Source organism: Periplaneta americana, chromosome 5, assembly GCF_040183065.1.
Source record: "Periplaneta americana isolate PAMFEO1 chromosome 5, P.americana_PAMFEO1_priV1, whole genome shotgun sequence".
NCBI classification, from domain to species: Eukaryota; Metazoa; Arthropoda; class Insecta; order Blattodea; family Blattidae; genus Periplaneta; species Periplaneta americana.
The window spans coordinates 40,110,400-40,127,643 of record NC_091121.1 but is presented as its reverse complement, the minus strand read 5'-3'; the positions used below and the strand labels follow the sequence as shown (position 1 = coordinate 40,127,643).

The 17,244-nt window shown below is 36.8% G+C and overlaps 2 protein-coding genes across 2 annotated transcripts in view; one reads left to right on the top strand and one right to left on the bottom strand.

Moving 5' to 3' along the window:
• Nucleotides 1-3,464: 3,464 nt before the first annotated feature.
• Nucleotides 3,465-6,770, bottom strand: LOC138699532 (uncharacterized). Its single transcript, XM_069825495.1, has 2 exons — nt 6,033-6,770; nt 3,465-5,748 (listed from the first exon to the last, which is right to left on the bottom strand). The coding sequence occupies exon 2, from the start codon at nt 4,123-4,125 to the stop codon at nt 3,487-3,489; it is 639 nt and encodes a 212-aa protein (XP_069681596.1). The 5' UTR covers nt 4,126-5,748; nt 6,033-6,770; the 3' UTR covers nt 3,465-3,486.
• A 5,404-nt stretch (nt 6,771-12,174) lies between these two features.
• Nucleotides 12,175-17,244, top strand: part of LOC138700474 (uncharacterized) — a 206,674-nt gene continuing 201,604 nt past the window's right edge. Inside the window, exon 1 of the mRNA XM_069827081.1 lies at nt 12,175-12,255. Within this exon, the coding sequence (XP_069683182.1) occupies nt 12,208-12,255 (48 nt within the window). The 5' untranslated portion in view covers nt 12,175-12,207. The remainder of the gene's footprint in view (nt 12,256-17,244) is intronic.

The window sequence follows — 17,244 nt, the reverse complement described above, 5'->3', positions numbered from 1 at the left end:
TTCGAAACATAGTGCCCGGTTACAAACATGGAGAAGGTGAGTGGAGATAAATATTTTTTGTAATAAGAAAAACCATTCAAGAAAATCTTCTTTCAATGAATATCCACAATTTGTTTTGGACGTAATGGCCACAGAAATAAATGTTTAAAAGTCAATACAAAAATCTATATTGATATCCTTAAGTTAAATGAAAAATAAAAAAGGAAATATATGATCTACATTGATTCTTAAACGTTCTTGAATTTATTGTCTTCTTTTTATTTCATGCCGTCCTCAAGAGCTGACAACTATTGTAATAAAACGAGGAAAATCTCCGCCATGCAGTCTAAATGCAGCCGAAGATGGATAACAGAAGTGATCTATATTTAAAATCATGTTTTAGAGAATATGTTATCAAATATGTACGTTTTATCGTTGCCTCTTCAGCATCCAATCATCTCAGTGACTTTTTTTCGTATTATTATTATTAATAGGCCTACTGTGATGTGTTTTGTTTTTGTTTAACAGTCATATTCAGTATGCATTCAATCACAATTTAAAAAAATATATATTAAATTAAATTAACATTGAAACAGCTGAAAAAATAAGGAAATGCAATAATATATATTTCAGCCCGTGCTAATCTGAGTTTAAAGGCAGTGCACAATAGGGAAGATTTGAGGATTTGATCCCTCATTTGGGATAAAACCAGCGAAATATTTCAATGGAGTGTACAATACCTGAGGCATACACTTGAAATAATGGCATTGTAATTAATAAACAGTTTATTAAAATATGATTTATTATAAGCTATTATGGCCTTTTCACATCAAAATCGGCTCCTTTTAAAAATCCCTATGCACTGCCCTACGGAGTTATTTCTGTAAATCAATCCCCACATTGTTCTAGAACCGAATAATCCAGATTCTGCTGTATTAGGATGACCAGACATTTTATGTCCAACAGGGAGCTCTGTCCAGAAATCTAAATCAATCGCATATACTTAACGGGAATAGCTTGTTAAGCCATGTGAAAGTTGTGAAAATTAAACTACATTTCTTTTTGCCGTAGCTTAGGCTCTAATACTCTTAACTCTTAAATTCGCGAAGCATCCTATAGGATACAATAGGTTATTAGGCTATATGCTATAATTTTAATAGAACAATAGAAAAAAAATTCGTAGGAAAATTAAAATTTCACAATGCTATAATATTGTACAACTGCGATAGTTGTTTTCTTTACAGTCCGACACGGTTTAATAAATCAGTGTGAGAAATGAAGTTTTGCCAATTGAAGGGTTAAGTAGGCTATATGATTTTTTTGGTTGTATATATTATATTATCCTCTTTCTAGTCTTTAAATATGTACCGTAAATTCTAATACATTGCTTTACCCCTTTAAAAAAATAATTGAATAGGCTACGTTTTAATTAATAATTACAGCACATGCAATGGTACAATTTCCACTTTTTCTACAATTCAGATTTAAAAGAAATTTTAATCAGAGGTCTGTAAATTTACATGTACATAGAAGAAGACACTCTTGCCAGAAATATTAGGGTTTCTTTAAATATTATGGTCTTCGGACATATTTGAATCTTTAACAAATAAAAATATATTTTTCCTCTCATATAATGAAGTATAAGTCAGAGTAATTTTATCATAGGGTAGCATTATTATAATTCAAATAGTTTTCCTACAAAGTGTGCTAGTAACTTGGAAAAATGTAGGTTTCCGAAAACTGCGTTTAAAGTCAAATCTATATTATTAGTCATTATAGCGCCACGATTTGAATAAGCATATTAATTGAACAGACCTACAAAATAGTCTCGGAATATATAAAATTGTTCAGCAAACAACGATCTTTAATGTAAGCACATAAAAAACAACATATGATTCCAATAACTGACCCTGTTAACGACCAAATCTACTTAACATCTACAAGTAAAATGTTAATGTAACAAAAGTATTAACTTCAGAGGACAATTTTTTCCCCTGAAAGCAGAAATGAGGATGTTTATTCTCCTGTAACAGTAATTAAAAATGGGGAACTGTTTATGGAAATAGTAATCCTGTACTTACGGGTGATGATTTTTAGCAATGTGACATTGGAAATTTAGCATTTTGTAGCATTTAGCATCATTTAGCGCTTTGTAGAATTTTGAAAGATAACATGGACTCAAGTTAATACAGAAAAATAAGCCATGTCTCCTGAAGATATCAGTGCGAAATTAAAATTATACTGACACAGATGTCAATTATTTATTACCTTGTTAATCATGTTCTTGAATCAGCGACATCATTGAAAGAAATCATAGTACATTTTGTTTTGTCATTCGTGTTCTCCTATCACAATGAAATTTTATTGTATTCGTTGAAAACTTTTTCAGTATTTACGCTGTTAGTAGAACTCCAAATACACTGCAGAGTAGCTTGGGCGAACTCTAAAGACAACATTTATACGCAGTCCGTATCTTTATTGTTCTGAATATTCTAAACAATTTGAGTATGGAAATATTTATAGCTCTGAACAAAACATCCCGGAAAAATTGTGTCTGTGCTTCGCTCTCATATAATCCTTTAAAATTAACTCATAATATCTGGCCAGCAATGGTTGGGTTAAAGAGTTTACAAACCTCGTGTAAACAATTTTTTGTAATTCTTAACCCTTCATTATGGAAGGTTGCATTTCAATATAGTAGATTTTCAGAAGAAAGAAAGAAATATTATTATATAAATATGAATTTAACTTTATATAAGAAATATTTTATTTAAAAAAATTGTCAGATTTGTGTTTATATCTTTTTTAATACAAATTTCGCATTTTGAGTGCATTTCGCATTCTATCACATATTCAGAATTCATTGTTGTTGTTTAGTCAACCCTCTGAAGACAGGTCTGAACTCACCATGGATGAATCAACTAGGCCAGGAGATAATGGGGTAGGGTGGCCAGTTCCTTTCCCCCTCCGTTGCATACAATGCCGATTAGTTACATATTATACTAATCAGACTTCAGATGCATACAAACAATTGTCTTTCCTCTGGCACATATCGTCAAGTGAGATGTAGGCCCCTGATGATAATAGATGTACATATCAGCCAGAATCTCAATCAGAGGTACAAAATTCTTTAAAAGGGAGATATAGTCTACATTTAGGCTACTTCCAGTTTAAGCCATCGGCGTAGCTCAGTCGGTTAAAGCGCTTGCCTGCCGGTCTGAAGTTGCGTTTGGGCGCGGGTTCGATCCCCGCTTGGGCTGATTACCTGGTTGGGTTTTTTCCGAGGTTTTCCCCAACCGTAATGTGAATGCAAGGTAATCTATGGCGAATCCTCGGCATCATCTCGCTATCACCAATATCATCGACGCTAAATAACCTAGTAGTTGATACAGCGTCGTTAAATAACCAACTAAAATAAAATAAAACTTCCAGTTTATTGCTCTTGCGAAAAATCACCACCTCCTACCTATACTGTAATATTCTTTCGTAGGATAATTTTTTGTTGTCCTACCTTATTCCGATGACTGGGGACATGTCCTCTACAAGCTCCGAAAGAACCAGGACGGTTGTTCCCGCCCCTGCCTGCTGCTGGTAGGCCTGATTCAGAAGCTGTGGCTGTTGGACCACCACAGAAACCGTGGCGTTGTTTGCAGCTGCGGCCGTCGTTGCTACCACAGTCGCTCCTGTACCTGGGTCCACGAGATGAACTTCCGGCAATGTGTCTGTCGGAGGCGTCGCGTCTGCCGTCGTGACGGCCAAATCGCTCGCCTGTGTCGGTGAGCCTTGGACCCTTTCCTCATACGTGATTGTTGCGGACTTATTTTCCTCTTCCTCCGGACCGAACTCATCTTTCAGCTGGTTGCTTTGCTGATGGTTGCTCGTGATGATATGGGTCTGATACAATGGGGCCGGTTTTGGGTCGTCATCATCTTCATCACCGAATTCTTTTTGTAGGCCTATGACACTGACAGGGGTCATTGTGGCCAACATTATTGGGGGACTCGTCGCTTGGTGTGGTGGAGGAGACGATGTGGGTGCAGGGGACGCCATGGGGGGCGGTGGGGACGGGGGGCTGTCTTGGGGCACAGCCACGGGGTTTTCCAATCCACGTTTCGTCATTATGTCTTTTAATTGTTCCTTCTTCATTCACTTATCCAACAGGCTAAAGCAGATCACTCTTTTCGAGTCGGGCTTGTTAAATTACAATGACGCACTTCCGGCTTTATGGAGTGTTCATTCAGTTTTTGTACATCCATTCAAGTTCTCCAGAGAGTAAAAGAGGTCATTAAATCGCTTGTCTGATTAGCTTATCGCCAGAAAGAGCAAGTTCTTTAACTATTAACTTGTTTATTTTACTTACAGATGTTGCGAGTAGGAGTGGAGAAGGAATAATAATAACACCTTTTTATTGAGTCTGGGAACACCCCCGATTAATTCTAAGGAGTTAATAAGGGAAGATGATTCAAGTGGCTTTGTTGACTAACAGGTATGGCACGTGGTGATATTATTATGACGACGGGGGAGAGAAAAATAGTCGACCGGTTCGGTCGGTAAACTGATGTATAAATACAAGTGGTCGCGTGAAGAAACCGGAATGGGTGCTTCTTCTGTTTAAAATACTCTAAACAGCGAATGGAGTAGTAGAAGTTGTAGTAAAGTATAGAGTAGACTGCTTATGATGAACCTGTTTTCTACTGTTTTGGATGGAACGGTAGGAGGAGGAGGACGAGGGGAGGGGAAGGGTACATTACTCGACAGGTTAAATGTAGGGGAGGTCCTGTTTTTCTTTCCTTCTGTCCTTACTAACTTTTCTGGTTCTTCACTACCGACCTAGCAAATATAAGCACAAAGCATGACATTACAGGTCTTTATATAACATCGCACTCACACAGGTATATCTGTACCTATATTGGGAACTAGAGGCGAGTTTGCGGCGGTGGGTAGCAGCGGAAGGCTAAAACCAGCTTCAGCGGGACCTCTGGTTTGTTCTCGCTCTAACATGTAACACCGGTTTTGAGCCAACACAGTGTTTGGTGTCCTCTAAAGCTAGTTAGTTCCCTGTATAAGAGTAACCTGTTCGTTCATATCCGCCGTTTCCACCAACAAGTTCAGGTTGGTTGGTGTTTCTCACAAGTTTAGTTCGCTTGACTTAGTGTACCTTCGTGCTTCGTTTCGTTTGGATGTGGAAGAGGAAGAGGTATATATTTCAGATCACAACACTCTGTCATCAAGAGAATCTTCACACAGTGGGATTTATCACAGTTTGAACTGTTCGTTTTTATATAATTAAACAGTGTCTTCACAACGTTAACGGAATAACTTGGCCACTAACCACGCGCGAATATTCTGTCTCCAGTTTAAAGCGGGAAATACAGTTTTTATTGTGACCAGTGTGTACGAAAGCGATATGAACACTACTGACCTAACGTGTAATCGTCTACACTACATTGGATTACGAATTTCAAGCTTCAACAAGATAGATTTGTACACAATTCTCTGCACGAAAGCACTGAATAGCATGGAGTACTTACTTGTTACAATGCTCAGAAGATATCACTCGCCACTTGTTTAATTGGCACCATATTGCGCATGTTTTGACACTCACATGTCATGGCAAATTGCGAAGTTGAGAGAATATTTTATAAATAACGAAAAAAAAAAAAACACTCTTTAGGCACTAAACTTGTTGACTATCTTGAAAGATGGCACTGACGTTTGGATTCCTTTTCTCACATGTACCGGAGATGGAGCGGTTGACAGAAGAAGTTACTGGGGAAGAAGAAAGAAAAAAAACAGGTTGATAACTGTCACACAGCCGTCAAATTGAAGATAGTTTCTCGGTTCATCGCTACATTATCTTGAAGAGATTAACTATACTGAAATTTTAGATTAAATCTAAATTTTACTAGGATGTAGGCTATAATTTTTTATTATTTATATGTTAAAATAGAGAGCTTGCCCGTTGTAACTTCTACTTCCACTGTTAACTACAGCTATACTGGCTTGCACGTTGTCGAGTCTGCCTGCTAGTTGTCGTTGTCTTGCTTGCTTACCTTGCAGGAGAGGCTCCGCTCTGTTCGTTTCTTTTCTTCATCCATTCGTATGTAAGAACCCAAGCTAAAGGCACGACTTCTAAAAGTAATGGCGGCACTGGCGCGCTGCTGCTGCTGCCGAAGACGAAGAGGAGGCGAGGCCAAACCAAGAGCCTTTAGAAGCAGACAACTAAGAGAGCCCCTCAGGGGTTTTCCGAGCCAACAACATTCTCTGTACTGCTGCCCCCGCCCCTTGCGTCTGGCTCCCCGCAATGACCACCAAACCCAACTCCTAACAACTCCTCCGCTTCTCTGTGCAGGCCTTCATCTTCGAATCTCCTTTACTTTATACAGTGAAGAATATCACATTGCAGAATCCGCGCACTTGACACTGAGAATGGAATTATGGCAGATAATCAGTGTTGCCACTTCTTCTAGGCCATAAATCTCCTACAGATGTTTCTCGAGAAATAAAAGTTTCCCTATTAAAATACGTTCATAATTTATACTAGTTGAGTTCTAGGCGAGACAGAGAAATGAATAAAAGCAAATTGTCAGTGTTGCCAACTTTCGCCGTTATATCCCCACGAATAATATGTCGAAACGAAAAGCTTCAATGTATCAATGTTTTTGAACTATAGTGTTTTTTTTTTTTTTGTATTTACAGCTATTGTAAAGTTAGAATTCCTACACAGAAACCTGTTGCTAGGGAAACCATTCATCATAACATAAAACTATACTGAAATTGACCAATTACAGTGCACTTATTGTTACTTAGTTACTATTACAGTGCAGTTTTTGCGAATATTATGGATTAATATTGCTCTATTTTTTAGTAGGTTAATTTACGACGTTTTATCAACATCTAAGGTTATTTAGCGTCTGAATGAGATGAAGGTGATAATGCCGGTGAAATGAATCCGGGGTCCAGCACCGAAAGTTACCCAGCATTTGCTCATATTGGGTTGAGGGAAAACCCCGGAAAAAACCTCAACCTGGTAACTTGCCCCAACCAGGAATCGAACCCGGGAATATTGCTCTAAATTTTCTATTAAAATATATTGTACAGCAATTACTATTTTAAAAATATCATGCAAAAAATGTTGTACAATACACGTTTGTGAAGTACATTACAAAATCTCGGAAGTTTCCTCGATTTTGTAAAAGCATTTCTCAACCTTGCATTGTAATATACTATTTCATAACGTATTTACAATTCCAATATATGTCATTACTTCTACCTGTTTGTCTTCATTTGATTCGTTTATTAATTCAACCCTGAGAATGGAATTATGATAGATAATCCTTACTGACATTGCTATAAATTTAACAGGTAATTACGTATTGTTGTTTAGTCAACTGTCTGAACTGAACCTTACAAGTGATACCAATAAGGCTCCCCTTATGAGGCAACTAGGCCAGGAGATAATGGGTATTCACAGATGATTATCAAGAATTAAAAGTTCTGATATTCAAAATTTAATCAACTAGTTTTATAAGAGATTCTACATAGGAATGAATGCAAGTAGACTGTCACTTTTGTCACTTGTTTTCACTGTGACCTCACTGTCGTAATAATTAGTTCTGATTATGCACTTTTCCATAAACGATTTTTGTCAGTAACTACAATCTAATGAATGGGCTTCTCTTCACTGCTAATAAGTCAGGTCGAAAAAAGAAATATTTTTAATTGGTTATTTAACGACGCAGTATCAACTACGAGTTTATTGACCGTCTATGGGAATGGTGATAGCGATATGAAGCCTAGGATTCGCCATAGATTACCTGACATTTATCTAAAGGTTGGGGAAAACCTCGGAAAAAACCCAACCAGGTAATCAGCCCAAGCGCAACTCCAGATCGGCAGGCAAACGTCCTAGTCCACTGAGCTACGCCGGGGAAAAGAAATCAGAGGGGGCATTACTTCATTCTTTTCAGCTCAACGTTAAAATTTTGGAAAATTATTACGTATGTCTTTATTAAATTTGAAAATTAAATATAAGTAAAATTAATTAGTAATACTTACTTATGGCTTTTAAGGAACCCGGAGGTTCATTGCCGCCCTCACATAAGCCCGCCATCGGTCCCTATCCTGAGCAAGATTAATCCAGTCTCTACCATCATATCCCACCACCCTCAAATTAATTTTAATATTATCCTCCCATCTACGTCTCGGCCTCAACAAAGGTCTTATTCCCTCCAGCCTCCAAACTAACACTCTATATGCATTTCTGGATCCGCCCATATGTGCTACATGCCCTGCTCATCTCAAAAGTCTGGATTTAACATTCCTAATTATATCAGGTGAAGAATAAAATGCATGCAGTTCTGCGTTAAAAATTAGTTAGTAATATACTACTTAAAATAAATGTAAATATTATTTAAAATTAGTTAGATCAGTTGTATTTGTGTTAAAAGTGTCTTGAATTAATTGCACTAATTATTTTAATTTATGATAATCATGGGAATATTAATTTTGTAAACAATTTCTTGTATAATTCCAATAGGATCTCGCTCCTTGTTAATATTCTGTCATGTGTATGCCTCAGTGGAGGTCCCTGTTGTCCCCAGGCTATGGGAGGCCTAGAAGATGTGTCGATGTTTAGTGTGTATGTGTCCATAGAATCCTACAAGGAATGTTAACGTAACAATAAAATAAATTAATACAGAGAGTCAAACGTTTATACATATTCCTAAAGGATCCAGCTAGGGTTCCCAACTTTAGATCGATGAATTCCAGACAACTTTTATGAGGCACAGAGAAAAAAACTGATCTTGAACCAAAAACGTCAATTTCACCTATGATCAATTTATATAATTTTGTGAGGAAATAATCTATTTGAATGAAGTACAGCCCATCATAATTAGTTGGTATGACCATTTTAACTTAATATGTTGATTATCTTAGCCTACACATCAAATTTTAAGTCAAACTAACTTATTGACTTAGGTAATTATCACATTAGCAAATTAAAGGTTAATATACTGACAGACATAAACATCAAAGTTTTGCAAATCAAGCTTTCAGGTGTAACTCCCTGTAAAGTTAATTTGAATAATTTCGAGGGAAAAATTGTCCCGGGCCCGGGTATCGAACCCGGGACCTTTGGTTAAACGTACCAACGTTCTCCTAACTGAGCTACCCGGGAACTCTACCCGACACCGATCCAACTTTTCCCTCTATATAGAGGGTAGAGTTCCCGGGTAGCTCGGTTGGAAGAAATTGGTAGGCTTAACCAAAGGTCCCGGGTTCGATACCCGGCCCCGGAACAATTTTTCCCTCGAAATTATTCAAATTAACTTTACAGGGAGTTACACCTGAAAGCTTGATTTGCATAATACACGTCACTGTATGTAACAGAAAACCACAATTTAAGTCACACAGAGTTAGTGTGCTCTCCATGTTGGTTGCTTGACGGTTGTCAGCCCACTTTGAGGTCTGTGGATATAGAGGGAAAAGTTGGATTGGTGTCGGGTAGAGTTCCCGGGTAGCTCAGTTGGGAGAGCGTTGGAACGTTTAACCAAAGGTCCCGGGTTCGATACCCGGCCCCGGAACAATTTTTCCCTCGAAATTAATCAAAATTTTGTTTCGATAACTTTTAAACACTAGAAGTAGTGTAGGCAGACATGGCAATTTAATTTTTAAACATGAGATTTGGCTGTCCTTATCATATCAGGCCTACTCTTTGTACAGTCTGTATAGGATATTGAAATTTAGTTTCACCTGGATTTCTGCTTTCATCTGGTTATCACCATCATATGGTGTCTGTGGGCTAAATTTCGAGCCTGGTTCTTACGATACTGGCTAGAAACATTTTTGTTTTATAAATTTAATTTGAACTCAGTAGCTAGCTAGCTAGTTAAATAAATTAATTAAAAACCCTTTAACATTGGGCCTAATCATTGAAAACAGGCACTGATGAAGCAAAAGAAACTAGATTCAAAAGTTCCTTATATACTGAAGCTTTTTTTAAATACATAATTTTTACATTTTCATTGAGAGTGTCTAGTGAAATTTTAAAATGAAAGTAACTTATATTCATACAACTTATATACATTAATATTGAGCTGAAGATCATTAATCTCGATTTCTAGATCTCTTTGTGGTTAGAATTTTGAACGACAAAACAGATACTTAGAAAAATAAAACTGACAATTCAAAATTATATCAATTTTAAAGATAGGCCTATTGTAAAGTTCTGTCAAATAGAAGACATGCACTTGACTCAAATTTTGTCTGTCTATATTATCCATGCTCATGAAGAGTTACAATAGGAAATTATTCTAATATTCAGGAATTTTTACCGTCCCGATGAAGTAAAAATTTCTCCGTAACACAACATACGAATCCAGTCGAATCCGGGACGGTTGAGAACCCTAGATTCAGTAAATATGTAAAAAGTTCTATTACATATAGGCTTTGCTTAAGAAAAAATTAAAATCCTTCTAGAATATAGATGATAGACCTACTTCTCATGTTGCACTAATACAGAGGGTGAAATTATGGTAGGGGAAACAGGAGATCCTGAAACGCCGAATATTGAAACCAGATTCTGGTTTGGAAAATTGATGCTCTATTGCTTTGTAGAATTATGTATTTATTTTGTGAAAATGAACCGAACATTTCCATTCCACAAATTAAAGTGAAGGTTTTCTTGTAGCCTATAAATATGAAAGCGTATCTATCAGTAAAGGTGGACGGTTATTTGTACTTACGTTTTTATATAATAAATTAGTCTCCAGCTTGAATGGACATCAAAGTCGTGTTTATCTGGTGATCCAGGCTGCACTTAGGCTTGAGTTCTATTCTTGCTCGAGTTGATTTTCTGGCTGGGTTTTCTCCGAGTTTTTCTCTAACTGTAATGAGATTGTCAGATAATTACATGTCGAATCTTTAGTATTATCTCGCCAAACTCACTATCACAAATTACATCAACACTAAAAATAACATAGTAGTTGATATAGCGTCGTTAAAGTAGCCAACAAAAAACATAAAAGTAGGTACATTGGGCTGTTTGTTCCACGCCCCTACTCCAAAATATATTGCTGCATATAGCTATTAGCTAAATGATTAGGACTCTGGATTTTTATGCTGGAGACCTGTGTTCGAATCTCGCTGTATCTACGTGGAATATGCTGTATGTCCACAGTTTCTATAGCGTAATTGTTATTCATATTTTCATTTTCTTTGCCATCGATCACCGAAGTAATGTACAATTCATTAAAAGGAAACTTTAGCAGGCACAGTTACATCTGGAAAACTTTCATTTTCGAAAACTTAAAAATGTAACTCGCGATCTTAAAATAAGTCACGGTCACCTTCTTCTAAATAATTTTCCATCCACCAAATCAAATCATAAAATTATTATTATTATTATTATTATTATTATTATTATTATTATTATTATTATTATTATTATTATTGCTGTTGTCATCGTCATCATAATCATCTCATCCACAATAAAGAATTGTTGTAGTCAGAAGTGCCCCAAAATTAACAAAGATAACAATAAATAGTATTAGTTATTAAAAATGAGGAAAGGATTTTAGCACAGTCTAGTATATACAGTGACGAAGTTTAATACGTAGGGAATATGCATCCATAAATAGTTGTTAACCACTAGGATCGCTACTATCGCCTCATCACTTACAATGCGAAATAGTACCGGCACAGTCTATTGTTCCTAGTACCCTCAACAACTCAAGCTTCGTGGCTGTATATACTAATCTGTGATATTAGGCCTATTGGAAACATTTTAAAAGCATATCCTTACAAACTTAGTAGGCCTACTAAGCACACTAATATATTATACTCTATACTATTTTTGCACATTATACAAGATTGGTTTAAGAGACAAAATCTTACTTACTTCAAAATCGCTGTAACAGACAGAATTTGCAACTCATCCTTCTTACATAACCGAAACCCATTTTCGCAATAAATGAACGTCTAGTTTCGAAATTAAGTACAAGTAAACAAACCGAAAACTCCAGACGTAGCCATGGCAACATTTAACGGTGTATAATTACACTAGAACGCGAGACATTCCGTATCAAGGTCGACGTGTGAAAGAACAATGACATTTTACAGTTGGCACGACTAGACTTTCCTTAATAACGCAATGTTCAACAGCGCAATGTTACGTCAAGGCAGCCAACCTTCAAAACAGTGGGCGAGAGATGGTTGAACGCGTAGATGAGACGGATTCCTCACGTTCCTTGGGTCGTATCCAGGCACTTGACTGTAAGTAAATTTAACAACACTGTTTCAGATTATGTCTTACGTTATTTACAGACTAACTACCACTTCGGGAAGTTACAATTTTTCGAACAAAGTTTTTGCTTGTATGAAAGTGGAATGACAAGATTTGTATTGAAAAAAAAACAGCGCAATTAACATTATTTAGATTAACAGGAATCAAATTTCGAACTTTTTGAAACAATGCTGGAACTATAGAGACAGTATGAGTCACATGAATTTACCTATATTCTGTATTTCTATTAATCTTCAGCCATTTTAATCTCAGAAATGATTGGTATCTTATTTATAACTTCACTTCAATGATTGTCATTATTTTTCTTCATAATATAGACCTATTGCTACTACTACACTACAATTATAACTATTACTACTACTACTACTACTACTACTACTACTACTACTACTACTACTATTACATTATCATCATCATCATACGTAATGATTGAGGCTCAGCTTTGAAGCTATACTGGGGACAGAACATCTAGAAGCTTGGAGACGGTTACTTTTAAGCAGTCCGACCATCCCCTCCTCCCGCACTAGCAGGTACGATACCGTTCAGCTGCAAAACATTTTCTGAACGGAAGTTCTTGTATTGTGAGAGAGCAGCTGGTTCAGTGAAAGTAAGTGGTCAACGTTTTCAGTTTGTAGTGCAACGAACAATTCTGCTGTGTGTGGGTTCTTCTGTAATGACGTCAATGAAGCCTCTAGTTGTTCTGTCCCCGGTATACGTACTATACGTAGAATTCAAGTTCATGGGTACACCCCCCATCCAGTGCATAAATGTTAGACTTTGCCAATGTGATGTCGTCATTGTATTAGGTGGGGACAGTAAATCATGTAGACCCGCATTACAAGTACATAAATTTAAGGATGTTCGAGAATAAGGTGCTTAGGAAAATATTTGGGGCTAAGAGGGATAAAGTTACAGGAGAACGGAGAAAGTTACACAACGCAGAATTGCACGCATTGTATTCTTTACCTGACATAATTAAATCCAGACATTTGAGATAGTCAGGACATGTAGCATATACGTTTCAATGGGACAGATTTTAATTAATCCAAGTAATTTCTTGGGAATACCAAATTGAGTAAGTAATAGTAATACTACTACTACTACTACTACTACTACTACTACTACTACCACTACTACTACTACTACTACTACTACTACTAATAATAATAATAATAATAATAACAATAACAGTAATTGCAACGAAAAGTAGAGAATTTCACGTGCATAGTCTAACCTATCATATAAGGAGACAAAGAGGAAAGCAGAAAAGGGGAAATATTGGAGAACGCTGGGTTTGTAGTGAAAGACCTACCCTTGGGCAGAACACTAAATGAAATGAATGAATGAGTCTATCCTGTAAAATTTAAGGTCGAGTTGCACTGTGATTATAATTCTTGAATTTCCTGAGATTTGCAATCGAACAGCTTTTCATTCTTAACCTAAATGCAAATCTGGGCAATGTGAAATGTCTGACAAGAAGCAAGAGCCCAGCATAAATGAATTGAAATGTGCGTAAATCGAATACAGATGAGAGCTTGAACGTCAGTTGCTATTTCAAATTCAATTTGAGTCCGCATATTGACGCTGACTACGTGTGGTAGTATTTCGTTCACTGCTTTATGTCAATTTTATGTCGCGATGTGTCTAGTTTTGCAAACATGCGTTAAAAATATTTCTTGAGTATACTTACTGCTATCGCAACGTACTTACAATTGATTGTTATGACGAATGATGCACTCCTTTGTTTCGCGTACAGAATATGTGTATCCACTGAAGTGCGAGGTACAGCTACTGTGATTTCGATGCCCTGTGTACTACACACAACAGCTCAAATTAAGACAAAAACCCTCGCTTGGGGGAGAAACTGTTGCTATAGCGACACTTGTCAGTCATTGCTCGTTTCCTATAGGTTGGATTGGGGAGGTACATAAAAAACAAACCATGATGACGTCATGTCATGCTGAGGTAGGTGTTTGGCTGACAGTGGCTGTGCCTGTAAAATGCGTCGTGAGCCGAGCAAACTAAGAACTAGATGACCACAATTAAGTCGGCACATGTAGGGCCTATTATGCATCAGTTTTTTTTATTTTAGTAGGTTATTTTACGACGCTTTATCAACTGCTTAGCTTATTTAACGTCTGAATGAGATGAAGGTGATGATGCCGGTGAAATGAGTCCGGGGTCCAACACCGAAAGTTACCCAGCATTTGCTCATATTGGATTGAGGGAAAACCCCGGAAAAAAACCTCAACCAGGTAACTTGCCCCAACCGGGAATCGAATCCGAGCCACCTGGTTTCGCGGCTAGACGTGCTAACCGTTACTCTACAGGTGTGGACCTGATCTACCAGTACTCATTGTAATGTATAGGTACATTTTACAAGTAAATGCTGAGTGGTTTGGTGTAGGGTTACCATGAGAAGAAATTCTATAGGAGGACATGGAATCTAAAATAAGAGGACACTGTTGAAAAAAGGAGGACTTTTTAAAAATTGCTATGAACAAAATTAAAGATAAAAACAATGGCTCACCTTAGTCAGTTTTCTCACTAGTTGCTGGATCAGTATTACATCTGTACCCTACTTATCGGTGGAGCCCACTTTGTGCACAAGAGCCTGAAGGGACCAACGTGTATCTTGTAACAAATAACTATGGACTATTCACAGGGCATGTCCCTGAAATTATATTTCTTTCATGATACCCCTGACTGTCTCCGTTAGCATGTGATTTCGTTCTTTTGTCCATTGCAAAAAGGTATTTTCATTAATCCACTCGTTTAGACGATTGAAGAATTTTCTACCCTTTTCCATGAAAAAAATGTTAGTGCAAACACTCGTGATGCCCCACTTCGATTACTGTGATATTCTGCTTACTGACCTAAGCGTTACTTCGGCGCAGAGACTACAACGTGTTCATAATATGTGCGTCCGTTTCGTCTGCAATATTCGCCGGGCTGATCACGTAACACCATCCCTCGAAATGTTGTCCTGGCTCCGCCTAGAAGATCGTAGGAAAATCCACTGTCTTTCCCTTCTCTTTCACATATTGCATTTCTCCACTCCTGTCTATCTTGCGTCTCGTTTTCAAAATTTATCCACCCATCATAACCTAGACACACGATCACAACACTCCTCAATATTTTCCATTCCTTCCCACCGAACATCCTCATATTCATCTTCTATCACTGTGGCTGTTCCTCGACTTTGGAATTCCCTACCGAGTAATGTCAGGGACTGTCAGACATCAAATCAAATTAAGAATAGGCTAACGAGATATTTTTCTAACAATCATTGTCAACAATAATAGCTGTTTCAGGTTTCTCAATGTTTAATGGTTATATATATCACAGATAAATATCTAAATTATCTCATTATTATTATTATTATTATTATTATTATTATTATTATTATTATTACTATTCTTATTATTATTACTATTATTATTACCATTATTATTATTATCATTATTATTATAACTATTTCTTACCAGTGTTTATTATTGTCACACTAACATTAGTTATCCAATTTTCATTATTTACTTTCATGTTGTTTTATGATCTAGATATTAATGTAATAACTATGTAAGCAAATGTATTTAATTAGAATTAGAGTCTGGCTGGGCGGAAGAGAAGGCCTACTGGCCTTAGCTCTGCCAGATTAAATAAATAAATTATTATTATTATTATTATTATTATTATTATTATTATTATTATTATTGAACAGATATTAGGGAAAATACTCTCTCAGCTCTTCTATTGTGACTTGGGATAGAGAAATAGAATTGACATATTTTTAAGAGTTCTGAGAAAGTTTCAGTGCTAGCACAAGTATTGGAATTGAAGAATTTGCACCATTGTTTATCTAAACTTAAATATTTGTCAAAATTAACTTGATTTGCATATCTTTGTATATTGCAGAATAAAATTGATAAAATAGCTAGAATCATGAATACCTAGTGATATTTAGAATGTAAGAATTCAATGCATGTCAATAGGTAATCATATTTAATGTTTTTTTTATGTGCTCCATCTTCGACCATTGAAAGCAGTTAAATTCTTTCACCATTTATTTAGATATTCTATGCATAATATCGCACATTATTCAATATTCATATTAATTCTAGTTGAAATGCGAAATGCCGGACATTACAAATTTTTTTAATGTCTGCTGGTCAGGATAAAATGATTAAAAAGAGGACATGTCCTCCTTTTGCCGGACGGATGGTAACCCTAGTTTGGTGTAATTTCCCCAAAGATTAGAATGAAAGGACACAGGCTTTCTTGCTCTTATTTTATCACTATCCATGTAAAGAATATACGAATCCCTATAATTGCAAGAAACGTTTACGGAGAGATTGAAGACTGAAGTAGCAAAAACTGACGGATAAGTGTAAATTCCCCCTGAATTACCATTAAAAAAATGTAAATTCCCCTACAACTATTCTAAGCGCTCTACTTACGAGTGGTAAATTCCCCTAATAGTGGTAAGAGTATGGCATGAAGTTTATTGAAGACAAACAGTTCAATCCTAGGAAACAAGTCAAGGGTCTTTTGCTCTACGCAGGAGTCGTCAGCATAGAGCACGCTGGGGTTAGCCTCTCTCCGTAGCTGCTAGCGGGTATGCTCTCTATCTCTCCCTGTTGTACGACAATGCACGCGGGACAGCACCGCGTACCCTTTGCACATTTCAGCGAGTGCTGACGATAACTGCTCTACAGCAACCCTGTCCAAACGGTGTTCATTGAAGGCGAGCACTCAGCTGAGGGAGGAAAGTCGAAGAAATAACTCGCGAGCGCAGAGTAGGGGTGGTATCGTTCCGGTGGAGGAGTGGGGTGCTCTAGTTAACTGTTCAGAATTCTTCAATATTCTCTTGTCTCTGTAGTGCATAATGGACGTAGGGAAACGAAAGAAACGTGATCACTAACCATGGTCTTTTCATATGTTATGGAAAAGCTGTTATT